This window comes from Bacillus rossius, chromosome 17 (genome assembly GCF_032445375.1).
Source record: "Bacillus rossius redtenbacheri isolate Brsri chromosome 17, Brsri_v3, whole genome shotgun sequence".
NCBI classification, from domain to species: Eukaryota; Metazoa; Arthropoda; class Insecta; order Phasmatodea; family Bacillidae; genus Bacillus; species Bacillus rossius.
Window position 1 is genome coordinate 27,452,484 of NC_086344.1, and position 13,946 is coordinate 27,466,429.

Consider the following 13,946-nt stretch of genomic DNA (forward strand, 5'->3'; position numbering starts at 1 on the left):
GAGTCCCGTTATAGCGAGGTGTCACGGTTCCGGGTTTGATCCTCGCTATAACCGTGTCCTCGCTATAACCGAATTGAACAGATTTTGGCCCCCTGTTCGCATCACGCGAAATAATTGACTGTACAAACAACGATTGCAACGGATTGCGTTACGAGACGAAAAACAATGGTGAGCGGGCCCGATAGCCACACTTACCATCACGAAAACACACGATGAACTGACTTCCTGACGGAAGTCCGACGCGCTGCCAACCTTGGCAGCGTTGCCAAATCTGGAACCATGGTGGCCAACTGTGAAGGGGTGGCGCTGCTACTTGTGCAGCGCGGGAATTCAAATGTTCGAATGTTCAGTCTCAAATTTGTTGCACATGTAACGTCAGCAAAAATACTTAAATACCTATGTACACTATACACACTCCAAACATTCCGCCCACCTTGAAATGACCCATTTCAACACTACTCAAGAGGCAATGGGCACAACTTCACTACAGGGCGTTTTAGACTCCCAGAGGTGGTACGCACTGTAGCGACCCTAGGCACACCATCAGATCCAGGATGAAGATGCAGGACGCGTCCCAACTTCCATTGCAGGGGAGGTACTCTATCTTCCTTTATCAACACCAATTGGTTTGGTGTGATAGCTATCGTTTGATCTTGCCACTTCGAACGCTGCTGCAGTGTGTGCAGATATTCGCGGTGCCACCGGTGCCAAAAGTCTTGATGCAACCGCGATACTAGTTGCCAACGATGCAGTCTGTTAAGTTGTACCTGTTCCAATTCGGGTTCAGGATGCGACACCAGCGGCTCCATGGTCAAGAAGTGTCCTGGGGTGAGAGCACGCAGATCATTGGGATCGGAACTTAATGGACAGAGTGGCCTAGAATTCAGTATGGCCTCCACTTGGACCACGACCGTGTAGAGCTCCTCAAAGCTGAGAATCTGTTCACCAATGACCCGATTTAAATGTGACTTGAACGCCTTAACTGCAGCCTCCCACAAGCCTCCGAAATGAGGAGCGGCTGGAGGGTTGAAGTGCCACCTCACTCCAAAAGGAGCTAAACAATCCACTATGGTCTGCTGATGCGATGAGGATGACAACATGCGTTGCAGTTCTGTCAGCTGGTTGTGGGCTCCAACAAAGTTCGTCCCGCAATCGCTATAGAGGTCAGAGGATCTCCCTCTACGGGCGATGAAACGTTTGTATGCAGCAAGGAACACCTCAGTCGACAGGTCAGACGCCAACTCCACATGAACCGCCTTAGTGGTACAACATACAAATATACACAGATAGGCCTTCAACAGAGTGACTTTGCGCACACGAGCCAGTTTTATGAAAAAGGGGCCAGCGTAATCCACGCCGGCCTTCGAAAATGGTTTCACTTGCTGGACTCTCATGGCCGGGAGACTTCCCATGAGGGGTGTAAAAGTGGGTGGCTGTGCCTTGAAACACTTCAAGCAGCGGTGAACACAGCTGGTGATTGCCTGCTTATCTGAGAGAATCCAAAATTTCTCTCTAAGAATACTTTGAAGTGCTTGTATCCCGGGATGTTGATTGACGTTGTGATAGTGTTGTATAATCCTGCTCGTCAAGGGGTTTGATTTAGGAAGCAAGGCCGGGTGTTTGTGTTGAAACGGGAGCTTCGACTGGTCAAGCCTGCCACCCACCCTAAGAAACCCATCAGAGTCGAGGAAAGGATGAAGCTTCCGTATCTGTGGTGAGGTTCGCTTATTCTTTCTCAAAGAGGCCAGGTCATCTTTGAACACCATCGACTGAACTCGAAGTATCCAGAAATTTAAGGCAGTCTCCAACTCACGAGGACACGGGGTTCCTGATTCACGAGCACTTTGTGAGTGACGACAATTAGCAACAAAACGCAGAATATAGGCAGTCACTCTCAGTAACTTCATTAGACTGCTGAAACGTTCGACCAGTGAATCAATGTCTTCAGTATACAGAATAGTTGCCAATGCCAACGACTTCTTCTCCTGTTGGACCAAATCGGAAATGTCACTACACGAAGCACTTGCAGGCCATTCATCTGCAGGTAACGTCAACCATGCAGGGCCTGTCCACCAAAGGTGGTGGTCAAGTATCTGGGCAGGTAACAATCCACGTGAGCCACAGTCAGCAGGGTTGTGTTCTGAACGCACGTGCCTCCACCAACTTGAAGGGGTCAGGTCCTGAATCTCACTAACCCTATTTGCCACAAATGTTTTTAACTCATGAGATGAAGAGTGGATCCACGCTAGGGCTACTTGTGAATCAGTCCAGGCAACAATGGAGGTGAATTCAAGTTCCATTCCATGCACATTTATCATGTGACGAAGCAACCGAGACAAGAGAAGAGCTCCACACAACTCCAACCGAGGTAGAGACTGGGCCTTGACAGGGGCTACTTTAGATTTGCCAGCGAGCAGGTGTACCGTGATTGTCCCATCAACATCAACCACACGAAGGTAGACACTTGCTGCATAACCCAATTCTGAACTGTCTGAAAATCCATGAAGTTGATAGGAACAGCCCTGTTTTCCCCTGACAAGGCGAGAGATGTTGAGTGCAGACAGAAGAGGGAGCTGGCTGTTGAACTTGTTCCAGCTGTCTAATATGTTTGGTGGTGGTTTTGCATCCCAGTCGAGATTTTGAACCCAAAGGACTTGAATGAGACATTTTGCAAACATGCTGATAGGTGTCAACCAACCGAGAGGATCGAAAATCCTTGCCACGTTCGATAAAATTGTCCTTTTTGTCGCAGGGCAGGCGCTGGCTCGGACCTTGTATGAATATGTGTCGGAGGTGGGGTTCCACTGTAGTCCCAGTACCTTGATTACAGTGCAGCTGTCCTGATCCAAGGCTAACGGTTGGAGGGTTTCAATATCCTCAGCAGGAAGCCAATTCAGGAGTGTCGGATGGTTGCTCATGAATTTTCGGAGTTGAAATCCCCCTTTCGCTAAAAGCTTGATGAGCTCTTGCTGCATGGCCACTGCAGAGTCCACAGACGGCGCACCCGTAACAACATCGTCCACATAAACATCCGACAACAACACTCGAGAGGCAGTGGGAAATTGTTCTCTCTCATCTTCAGCCAGCTGCTTAAGAGTGCGGAGTGCCAAGAATGGGGCTGAAGACACTCCATAGGTCACAGTTTTCAGCCTGTAGTCCTGGACTGGAGCTGCGTCACTAGAGCGCCACACAATACGTTGATAATCCTGATGATGACGATGGACATGGATCTGGCGATACATTTGTTTTACGTCTGCCGTGAAAACTACAACATGTAAACGAAAGCTCAATAGTAGATTAAAAATATCTTGCTGCAATTTTGGCCCTGTTAACAAAGTATCATTAAGCGACACACCTGTGGAACTCTTGGCTGATGCATCAAAAACAACGCGCACCTTTGTAGTGGAGCTGTCTGGTTTCACGACAGCGTGGTGAGGTATATAGAAGGCATGGGCACAGTCCATTTCTGTCTCAGCGACTCTTTCCATGTGGCCCATCGCGAGATAATCCTCCATAAACTCGGAATACTTCTGCTTGAGGGCAGGGTCCCCTTTGAGACGTCTTTCCAGGCGAAGCAAACGATTAATGGCTTGAGGTCTAGAGGACCCTAACTCTGGCTCAGGTTGACAAAACGGTAACGCAACGCTGTACCGGCCGGTCTCATGCCTTGTGTAAGACTTCACAAACAGCTCTTCACAGTGTACATCCTCGGGAGACTGATGCTTCACAAGGGGAAATTCTTCAATCTCCCAAAACCTTCTCATGACATCAGGTAATGGGGGATGAGAGGTCACCAGCGAAACACAAAGGGATGTCATGTTGGTTGAAGTCTGTTCAATTTCCACCTTCCCCATCAGGATCCAACCTAGTACAGAGTCTAGAGCCACTGGAGACCCATCAATCTTTCCACCTTTCATTAAATACGGAACCAGGTCAGCACCAATAAGTAGGTCGACTGGACCAGGAGTGTCAAAGGCAGGATCAGCAAGGTGCAAGTGTGCCACAGATTTACGAACCCTATCAGACAACTTTGTACCTGGCACGCTACTGGTTATACGAGGAAGCACAAAAACATCCAGCGCAAACTGAGACGCTAAGATGCCAACTGGTGTGATAACAACTGAAACATAGGATTTGGCCACATTGACAGGGGTGTTGGATAAGCCCTGTATGGGCAAATGCGTCCCCCTTTTAGTTAACCGCAGGTTCTGAACACACTTCTCTGAAATGAAGCTAGCTTGGCTAGCAGTGTCAAGCAGTGCCCGAACAACAAATGGTGTACCAGTGCGGTCGAGGATGTTTACCTGAGCAGTTGACAACAGGACAGTCTTAGAACAGCTCGGGGCTGCGGCGGTAACGGCAACTGTCGCAGAATTAGCTTCTGTTGACAAAGCATTGAAGCCTTCTGGAGATGCACAGCTGCCTTCGGGTGGTTGCTGCTTAAAATGTAACAAAGTATGGTGGCGAGCTCCACAATGACGACATGCTGACGATGGACAACCTTTGGCTCGATGTGCAGGCGAAAGACAATTCAAGCACAGATCCTGTCTTTTCACAATGGTATACCTATCTTTAGGGTCACTTTGATTAAACTTACTGCATTTTACAAGAGCATGTGGGCCACCACACAGACCGCAGGTCTGTGAGGAGCTGACTAAACTATTCAGCGCTTGACCACGAGATTGCTTCCAGCCAGCGAATGGTGGAGAAGATTTTCTCATGGGCGGCTGCAGTCCTGACGACTTGCCACGTGACTGAGCAACAGCCTCCTGAGCGCGACAGTGCTTTTCCAAAAACTTTACGAAATCACTCACTGTAGGGAACTCATTAGTAAGCGACATTTCCCACTGTGTCTGAAGACAAGAATCTAAGCGCTTGCATAGGATAGGAAGCAGGATCAAGTCCCACTGAGTCACTGGCACATCCAGTGCCGTCAGGGCAGAAATGCTCTCAGTGATGTTTGTCAACAATTGGCGTAGTGCTTTAGGTGAGTCAGAGGTAACAGCTGGTGCGTGCAAGAGTGCATCTACGTGTATTGCCACGACAAGTCGCTTATTTTCATACCGCCCTGCGAGTAGCTTCCAGGCCACATCAAAGTTGGCATTGGACATAGTCAAGGAACTGATCATCCCTAAAGGCTCTCCACTGAGGGCAGATCTCAGATAGGCTAACTTTTCTACAGGGGAAAGCTCACTATTATTGGTGATAAGTGTACTGAACAAGTTCGAAAAGTTGGGCCATTGCTGTGGACTACCATCAAAACTTGGAAGTGATATCTTCGGCAGGGCCACCCGTGGTTTGCTCACCTGAGACTGTGGTTGGCTGGAGGGCTGTACCTTTGAGTCCTCTATGCCGGCTACAACGGCCCTGATTTGGAAGTATTTATCATCGAAAGCTTCCATGCAAGAAGCGTGCTCAGCTACGTCCACATCTGTTTCGCCGATGGCTGCTTCCACCGCGACGCAGTCAACTTCGAACTGCTCCTTTATGTTTTCCAAGTCGCGCACTGTTGCAAGAAATAAGTTTCTTTGCGAGGGGTCCTCACGCGCGCTTTGAGAAAGGTCAAATGCCCGCTTCAGGCGACTCTCTGCGATGCGCACGCGTATCAGCGCTGACCGTTTATCCGCCATAGTAAATAGTCACGTAGTACAATGACTCAACACATAACCTAAAACACCACCACGTGAGAAGTATGCCGGTAAATGTTACCTCGGTGACGCACGAGTAACTACAGCGGAGACAAACTCAACGTTCAACGAAGCACAAAAGGTTAGAGAAAATTACATACCCAAGAAATTTGCCCTACACACAAAAACGTTCACCACGCGGCACACGACACGCCGAAACAACGAAAGCGACGCCGGCACAAATAGATCCGGCCCGGAGGACCAAATGTTCGCATCACGCGAAATAATTGACTGTACAAACAACGATTGCAACGGATTGCGTTACGAGACGAAAAACAATGGTGAGCGGGCCCGATAGCCACACTTACCATCACGAAAACACACGATTAACTGACTTCCTGACGGAAGTCCGACGCGCTGCCAACCTTGGCAGCGTTGCCAAATCTGGAACCATGGTGGCCAACTGTGAAGGGGTGGCGCTGCTACTTGTGCAGCGCGGGAATTCAAATGTTCGAATGTTCAGTCTCAAATTTGTTGCACACGTAACGTCAGCAAAAATACTTAAATACCTATGTACACTATACACACTCCAAACACCCCCAAAAAATAAAAATTTACCGAAAATAGCATAAAAATTGTGTTTAAACCTGTATAATTGGAAAATAACAGGTTATATTAATGAAATCTTAATTTCTGTGAGCAGATGTGTGAATTCTCTTTAAAACGATACCCCACAGGTACGGATGTGATCACCGATTACGTCAAAATAACCAGAATACCCTACCACGCCACGTAAGTATAGCATCTCATCCCGCAATCGATTACTCGGCTTGGCCCGCGGCCGACGCAGCATTGTCCTGCTATCTATTGTCGACGCGGGCTGTCTGCTGTCGGCCATGTTGGTTCGGGATGTAGCAAACAGGCGGCGCTAGTGTAGTGCGACGATTTAATTCCTTACAAAAAAGCAGGAGTGCGGCAACGCAGGTACGCCACAAACGAAATAGTCGCTGGAAAACTATACTTTTTTCATTTAAAGTAAACTTCTTTAGAAAATAAATTTGGGATTGAACTCAAACAATCACCACCCCCTTCCCGGACAGATACCCCAACAACTGACTGAAAAAAAAGTTACAAGAAAACTGCCCAGCGAATCGGAAATAAATATGGAAGTGCCTACTATTTGTCAGATAGTAAAATAAATAACGTGACGTGTTTGTAAACGTGTCACGACTGAAATAATTCCAAACAAGTTTATAAATATTTGTGTATTATTAACGCGATCAATTAGCAAAAATTAGCAACAAGTATAAAGACGGCTCTGACTTTTTTGGCCTAACATAGTTATAAACAATGTTATTATTCGTTAATGAAAATGTACCAACAAATTAATTAAGAGCTTTTTTATATTTAAAAAAAAGTGCACATTGTTATGTTTAATGGCGGGAAAAAATAGATTTTGTCTATTTTCTAAATAATAAGAAATGCATACAAGTATATGTATTGTTACGATCGCGCTTGGCTGCAGTGCATGGCATCGCCGCACTCGTTCGGCCTGTCTGCGCCCCCTTCCACCCGCATCCTCTCCCTGGTATCTCGTGTCATACTATCTCGCTACATCCTGACCGTCGCCTCAGATCGGGTTACTTAAAAGAGGCCGCACTGCGGAATAAAATGACTCAGACGCCTTTATCGGCGTTCTTAGAGCAGCCACCGCGTCCTTCGAGGACTCACGATGCGTTTCTGGGCATTTCGACGGCGAAGGTCGCGCGATATCTCGGAGACATGCCCGATTGTTCTGGATGGGAACCCAAGGGCTATTTAAGGAGGTTGGGCCGACCTTCGAGTCAGTCAGAGAGAGAGTCTGAGTGGGGAGTTCTCCCGCGGCGGAGTTTCCGGGCGATAGTGCCGCAGGTGCGGCAGAGTGGCGAAGTCCTTGGACGAAGGTTCCAGGGCAGGGAGTGAGTGAGTTCAGTGGAGTCGGGAGTTTCCGGGCGATAGAGTCGCGGGCGCGGCGGAGTCCCGAGTGAAGTGGCGAGCGAGTCGTCGAGTGGGATCTCGGCGAAGGGTGTGACGGCGGCGGCGGAGTGCGGCGACGGAGTCCCGCGGCGGAGACCCACGAGGGGTGCTGCGGCGAGAGTTGCGCCGGAAGTGCGGCCCAGCGAGGTGTGTGAAACGAGTGACTGGGGAATTGACATTTCTTTACGTGTAATTAATTATCTGCCAATTTAGAAGATTATTTGTAAGTGGCAAGTAGTAGTAATAAATAAAACTGTGTGTGTGGAATAAAATCTATTAATTGGGCTATCCTTACGAACCCGCAGGGAAATCGTAACAGTATATTCAAAGGCTTGGTTTATTCGACTCGAGCATACCTTGGCCTTGAAGCCAGCCAATGATGCTGTGACTGTGAGTCACAGGCACAGATAACTAACGGAAGTTTGATAAAAGAAAGAAAGGACGGGATTCTATTTTTAAAGCCACGCACTTAGGTGGCGACTGCACAGCTGAAGAATGTGACAGGTGTCAACGGCAAGATGTCTAGTGGCGAGCGAGAGGGGTGGAGATAAAGCAGACAAATAACCAGAGCGCGCTTCACGCGATCACGCCTTAAATTCCTCAAAAATACCTCGTCATAGCCGTGTTCCCTTTATTACCGTGCTCGCTGTAACGGGATTCTCCTGTACTTTAATTTTGGAACACTTTGTTTTCAAGTTCCCGTCTGATTCACTCGGGAGTCCGGGCCGCTTGGGCCAAAGACGCGCCTTGCTGCTCACCTGCTCCGGGAGGCAGAGGATCTCCTTGGCGCGCAGGCCGTCGATGGCCTCCGCCACGAGGGATCCCAGCTCTTGGCACGGCTTGCAGAACACGAACTCGAACTGCAGCACGTCGAACAGCTCGTGGCAGAGCGCGAGGAGGGAGTCGTGGGAGACCGCCACGCGCCGCCCGCCCGTCTCCGCGATGCCGCCCAGCGCGTCCCGCAGCGTGGGGTACAGCGCCGTCGCTGCGTGAGACACACAACAACGTGTGCACTGCGAACCCGTTCCGACAAGGTCCCCCCGGCGAAGAAGCACCGGGTTCAATAACGTTCTGTTGATGCAGTACGTCCGCAAAGTCAAGGTGCAGTTGTGAACGCTTGTGGCGAACAAAAACTAAACAAAAGTTTGAAACTCGCGCTACATTGGACAGTATAACAGCCCGCGCTCAAGACACCGTGCACTGCACACCCCTTTCGACAAGGTCCCCCGGCGAAGCACCGGGTTCAATGACGTTCTGTTGATGCAGTACGTCCGCAAAGTCAAGGTGCAGTTGTGAACGCTTCTTGTGGCGAACAGGAACTAAACAAAAGTTCGAAGCCTGCGCTACATTGGACAGTATAACATCTGCACTCAACACGTATGCAAACTTGAAGACAATACCTTTTATTTGGCGAAGATTTCACATTTCTAACTAGTATCTGGTTTCGTCGCTTTCCTGCGGCCGGTCGAAAGTGCGCCATGACTTTACGGACATTCTGAATAGTAATGTAAACCAGGGTGAATAGAAACAGTCTCTTAGAAAAAATTTTTTCATATTAATTTATTTTGTTAGATTTTTTATCTTTCGTAAATTATTTACCCATATCATTACAAATGCTTTTCTTTGAAGAATTTTTGACGTGACGTCTAATAAATCGATGAACGCCGGCTGCACGCACGAAAGTGTCCCGTTGAACACATTGTCCCGTTACGCTGTGTCCCGTTTCGCTCATTGTACGTTTGCGCCACATCTATCTGTCTTACACTCTATTGGAACAACCATCGATTTGACTTTTTCGAGGCACATTAAACTTGAAACACTCCCATTCGTTTCCTACTTTTCCTATCATCGTCCTATTCTTAACAGAATGACACTGATTGGAAGAAGTTAAATAGCAAACATGTATAAATGTTATAGTTAAAATAATAAAATAATATCTTCGTTAAAGTAATAAACATATTTGAATTAATGAGTGCAAATAAAAGTAAAGTTATCAATTAAATTGTAGATTTCATTTCACTCCTTCTTTGTATCCATACAAAATAGTGATAATTCAATAAAAATGATTCAATTTTATTCATATAAGTATGCAATCATTTCATCAATGTTTTGTTATGACGTCACGTTAAGCTATCGTCCGTAAACCGACTTTACAGACAACCAATTTTTTTTTAAAATTAGGATTACTTAAGAAGACTGATTCTATCGACTCCATTTAACGGTACTAACTCGACTATCAGACACAAATGACTCTATCTAAAATCCAGTACTGACAACTTCCAGGCACACCCAACAATAATTTGAATAATAATAGATTTTCATGAATTTCAAATTTAAAAACCATTATTCGCAGAAACCCTGGACCCGTCGCACATGCACCTGCAGTTCAAGAAGGTGCACGAAGGCCACACTCACCCAGGACGGAGTCGATGACGTAGTGTGACGTGACGGCGTTGCTGTAGTAGGACAGCTCTATGACGTTGGGCAGCATGGTGACGGGCGTGATTGTGACGGTCGCCGTCGCGCCGTCGACCGGCCGCTCGCGACGCACCAGCCCGGGGCCCAGCAGCTCGACCTGGACGCACCAATCACGGCCGCTCCCGCTCCCGCTCTCTGCCCTCTCCACACCGTCGCCACGAGCCTCGCTCGTCATTCACCAGAGCAAGTGTCAGACACTGTTGCCACCCGGCTTGTTAACATCAACATTATTATTTTGTATGCTATCGATAATTACAAGTTTTGGTATATTTTTAATTTTACTGATACTACTCGGCTTGTTAACATCAGCATAATTATTTTGTATGCTATCGATAATTACAAGTTTTTGTATATTTTAAATTTTACTGATACTACTCGGCTTGTTAACATCAGCATAATTATTTTGTATGCTATCGATAATTACAAGTTTTGGTATATTTTAAATTTTACTGATACTACTAGGCTTGTTCACATCAACATTATTATTTTGAATGCTATATATGATCACAAGTTTTGGTATATTTTAAAGTTTACCTGGTTGATTTTTTTATGACCATAAAATACTGCCTTATGATAGTTATCACAGTTGCATACGTACAGTACTACCTCGATTATCTGTGAACCGATTAACCAGGCATTCGATTAACTGGGTTCTCAATTAAAAATTAAACTTTTTTTTGGGGTGGGGGGGGGGGGGGGGTGGGATTAAGCTTGCAAAGTGTAATTCATTAGGGAAGGGACAAGAAAGGAGTAAACTAACAACTAAGCATTAAAAGAAGTAATAAACAGACAAAGAAACTGTCTTACTTACTTAAGAAATTTACCTGTATTATATAACCTATATACATATTTGAATTCGATTATCTGTGATTTTCACTTATCCGTGCTGACCTTTCCCCCCATTCCTCCAGTTAGTCATTAATACATTATCAATGAAAAAAATATCAAGTCTAAACATCCATTATGTTTTATTTTAAAGGAGAAAACATTTGTAGCAGTATGTAAGTATTAAAAACAAGGCATTCCATTTATTTGCTTAAATTTTTAATATTAATATATTTAAAAAATTGATAACAACAATTTTTGAAACCAAGATGTCTTTCAGATAAATTTTCTTAAAAGAGAGAATTGAACATTATCAGATGATGCTCTTGATGAAATACAACAAGAAACTGTATTTATAAAAAATCTCATTCAAAATTTTGCTCTTAAACATAAACATTTTTCTTTTAATACTTTTAAGAGTGGGGAAAGCGTGTTCCTAAGATAACCCAATTAATTTTTTATAAGGTTTTATTAATTACTAATAACTACGTCTTAAATTCAATCAAGAACTCTCTCAGTCCGATCTGTCCGTAAAATCGGTCTCACGCCGATCGATCACACATCAGCCTGCAAGCTGGAGCCGGGCTCGACAGTGGCTCCCTCCCCTGCCGGTCTCCGTCAGCTCACCGCAGTCCTCGACGACTGCCTCACCGCTCACCCACGCCGTGCCGCAACACCGTCCCGGACTGTCGCTACTGTCGCTACTGTCTCCCCGACTCGCTACCGAAGAGGCTCTTGAGACTCTCTCTCTCTCTCTCTCTCTCTCGGGTCACCCTCTACTGGTATCGCTACCAGAGAGACTCTTCCACGGTAGCCAGGCCTTTCAGCCGCCGAACAGTCTATCCGATGTCGCCGGTGTCACTCGCCGGAAGATACAGACTCTCTCTCCGCTCCACTACAATCTACTCCTGGAGGCGGGGCCCTCTTATACCCGCGGAGGACAGGCGTGGAAGCACGCAGAAGCCGAGTGTAAGCGTCCCTGGTCAGGCGTGGAGACACCCAGACCCTGCATTTGTCATCACTATTACCCGAAGGCCATTCCCCGAGGTGACGACCCAACATTTACAGGGTTGAATGATTCAACATCGTAGTTAATATATTTAATTTCTTGAATATTATTTCATTTTTGACCCAGGCAGACCTAAGATTAAGATTCGAGGGGTATATTCAAGGTGCTCTTTTCGATTCGAGACAATTCGGGAACTCGACCCGGACGGGGAAGGGGGCACTCACGGCGTGGTTGACGACGTCCAGGGACTCCCCGGTGAAGCCGGTGTCGCGCCCGCCCCAGTCCAGCTCCTTGCGTAGCTCGTCCAGGGCCGCCGCGAGCCGCCCCAGGGTAGCCCCGCCCCGGAACCTGCTCAGCAGCAGGAAGGCCACCGCGTTGGTCGACATCACCGCCTGCGCCCGCGTGCAGTCTGGCCAACCGCGGGAGAAGCGAGAGGTGAGGTTTTTTCACGCCATAGCATCACACAAAGACACAGTCACTAAAGATCATGAACCATAAAATTCCACACTTCTATGAACACCGTCTTCCTCATTTTATTTTTTCATTTTAAACTAGGGATGGGGCGACCGAATCCAATATCCGCCGAATCCGCCGAATCCTAGGGATTCGAAGGTTCGGCGGGTCTGATATAGGATTCGTCAAAGGATTCGGTTTTTACTAATTACGGGGAAAAAATACAGTAAAACTCGCTTACGAGGTCCCGCATGGTAGGTTTTTCCGTATAAAGCGTTTAATTGCCCGAGGTCTCGTCATTTACGCCATTAAATGTGTGATATAATGTCCGTTAAAATTTTTTCTGAAACTTCTTGTCTCAATTAATGATTAATGGCACACGTAAATATGAAGAAAAGACAAATGAACAACAACTACGAAGAAATATGGATGATGTACCATAACTACAGTACAAACCCAATAGTTATTTTAAGATAATTACCATAAAAAGAACTAAAGATTCTTTGTAGAGTACCATAATTACTACAGAAGCATTATAGCTACCATATTTGCACTATAGTTACCGTAACAACTGAGATGTATATTTACCGTGATAGTAATGTATTATTTATTTATGACATATTAAATTAAAAAACATTGTTAAAAAAAAAAAGGATGTTAAACTTTGATATGTATGGTTGGCACATGTTGCTAAGAAATAATGCGATCTGAAAGAATGCAGTACTACTACGAAAAGTGAAAATGGTTCTCGTGGATTTTTAGGTTATGGCAGTATCTTTCGTTTTTCAGTAATATCGGCCGAAAATTAACGAGCGTACTGTATCGGAAGTCGGCAGAAATGCCGATTCAACTAAATATTGGCAAAATCGGCTTCTTCAATACAGCACAGCTCTACATTTAATGACATGAGTAAACATATTTCAGACTTCAGGATATTGAAAAAGACTTTAATTTCCATGTAGGTTTATTGTGTGTATGTTTTTTTTGCAAGTGTAAATTGAATGAAGTAAAATGTTTTTATTTTTATTACTTTCAATTGATTAAACTTTAATGACCAGTTACAGATATTTATGACACTAATTTTGAGGTTAAGCAATTTTACTAAAGCATTCCAGCCAAGCAGGTTGCCAGCGAGAGACGCTTCTCTTCTGCTGGAAACACTATCTCCAATCGTAGAGCTAATTTAACTCCTGAACGTGAAGAACAAATTATTGTTCTGAATGATAGATTAAAGAACAGAATTTAATACTTTGTGACAATCTCAGAATTATTGTGCTGAAAAGTGGAAATGTTGAAACAATGTGAATGTACTTTTCAAACAACATGATTTTTGGTGTTAAGTTTGTTGAAGCTCAGTAAGGTCTCCAGAAAAATTGACAAGGGTGAAATTTTTCCAAAGATATGTTACATTTACACAAACATATACTTGGTTATGTTAGTTGGATGATATCAGTTACTAATGAACCAATGGAAACAGGTAAGATTCAATGAAAAAAAATGTTATTTTTTTTCTAGCAGTGCAAAATGTAAACACACTC

At 45.5% G+C, this 13,946-nt stretch overlaps 1 protein-coding gene across 3 annotated transcripts in view; it reads right to left on the minus strand.

Moving 5' to 3' along the window:
* LOC134540886 (glycerol-3-phosphate acyltransferase 1, mitochondrial) overlaps window positions 1-13,946 on the minus strand; it is a 134,967-nt gene that overhangs the window by 10,876 nt on the left and 110,145 nt on the right. For all 3 annotated transcript variants that reach the window (XM_063383914.1, XM_063383915.1, XM_063383916.1), the window contains 3 exons: window positions 12,180-12,364; window positions 10,059-10,218; window positions 8,402-8,628 (listed from right to left, as the gene is read on the minus strand). In XM_063383914.1, the coding sequence (XP_063239984.1) occupies window positions 8,402-8,628; window positions 10,059-10,218; window positions 12,180-12,364 (572 nt within the window). The remainder of the gene's footprint in view (window positions 1-8,401; window positions 8,629-10,058; window positions 10,219-12,179; window positions 12,365-13,946) is intronic.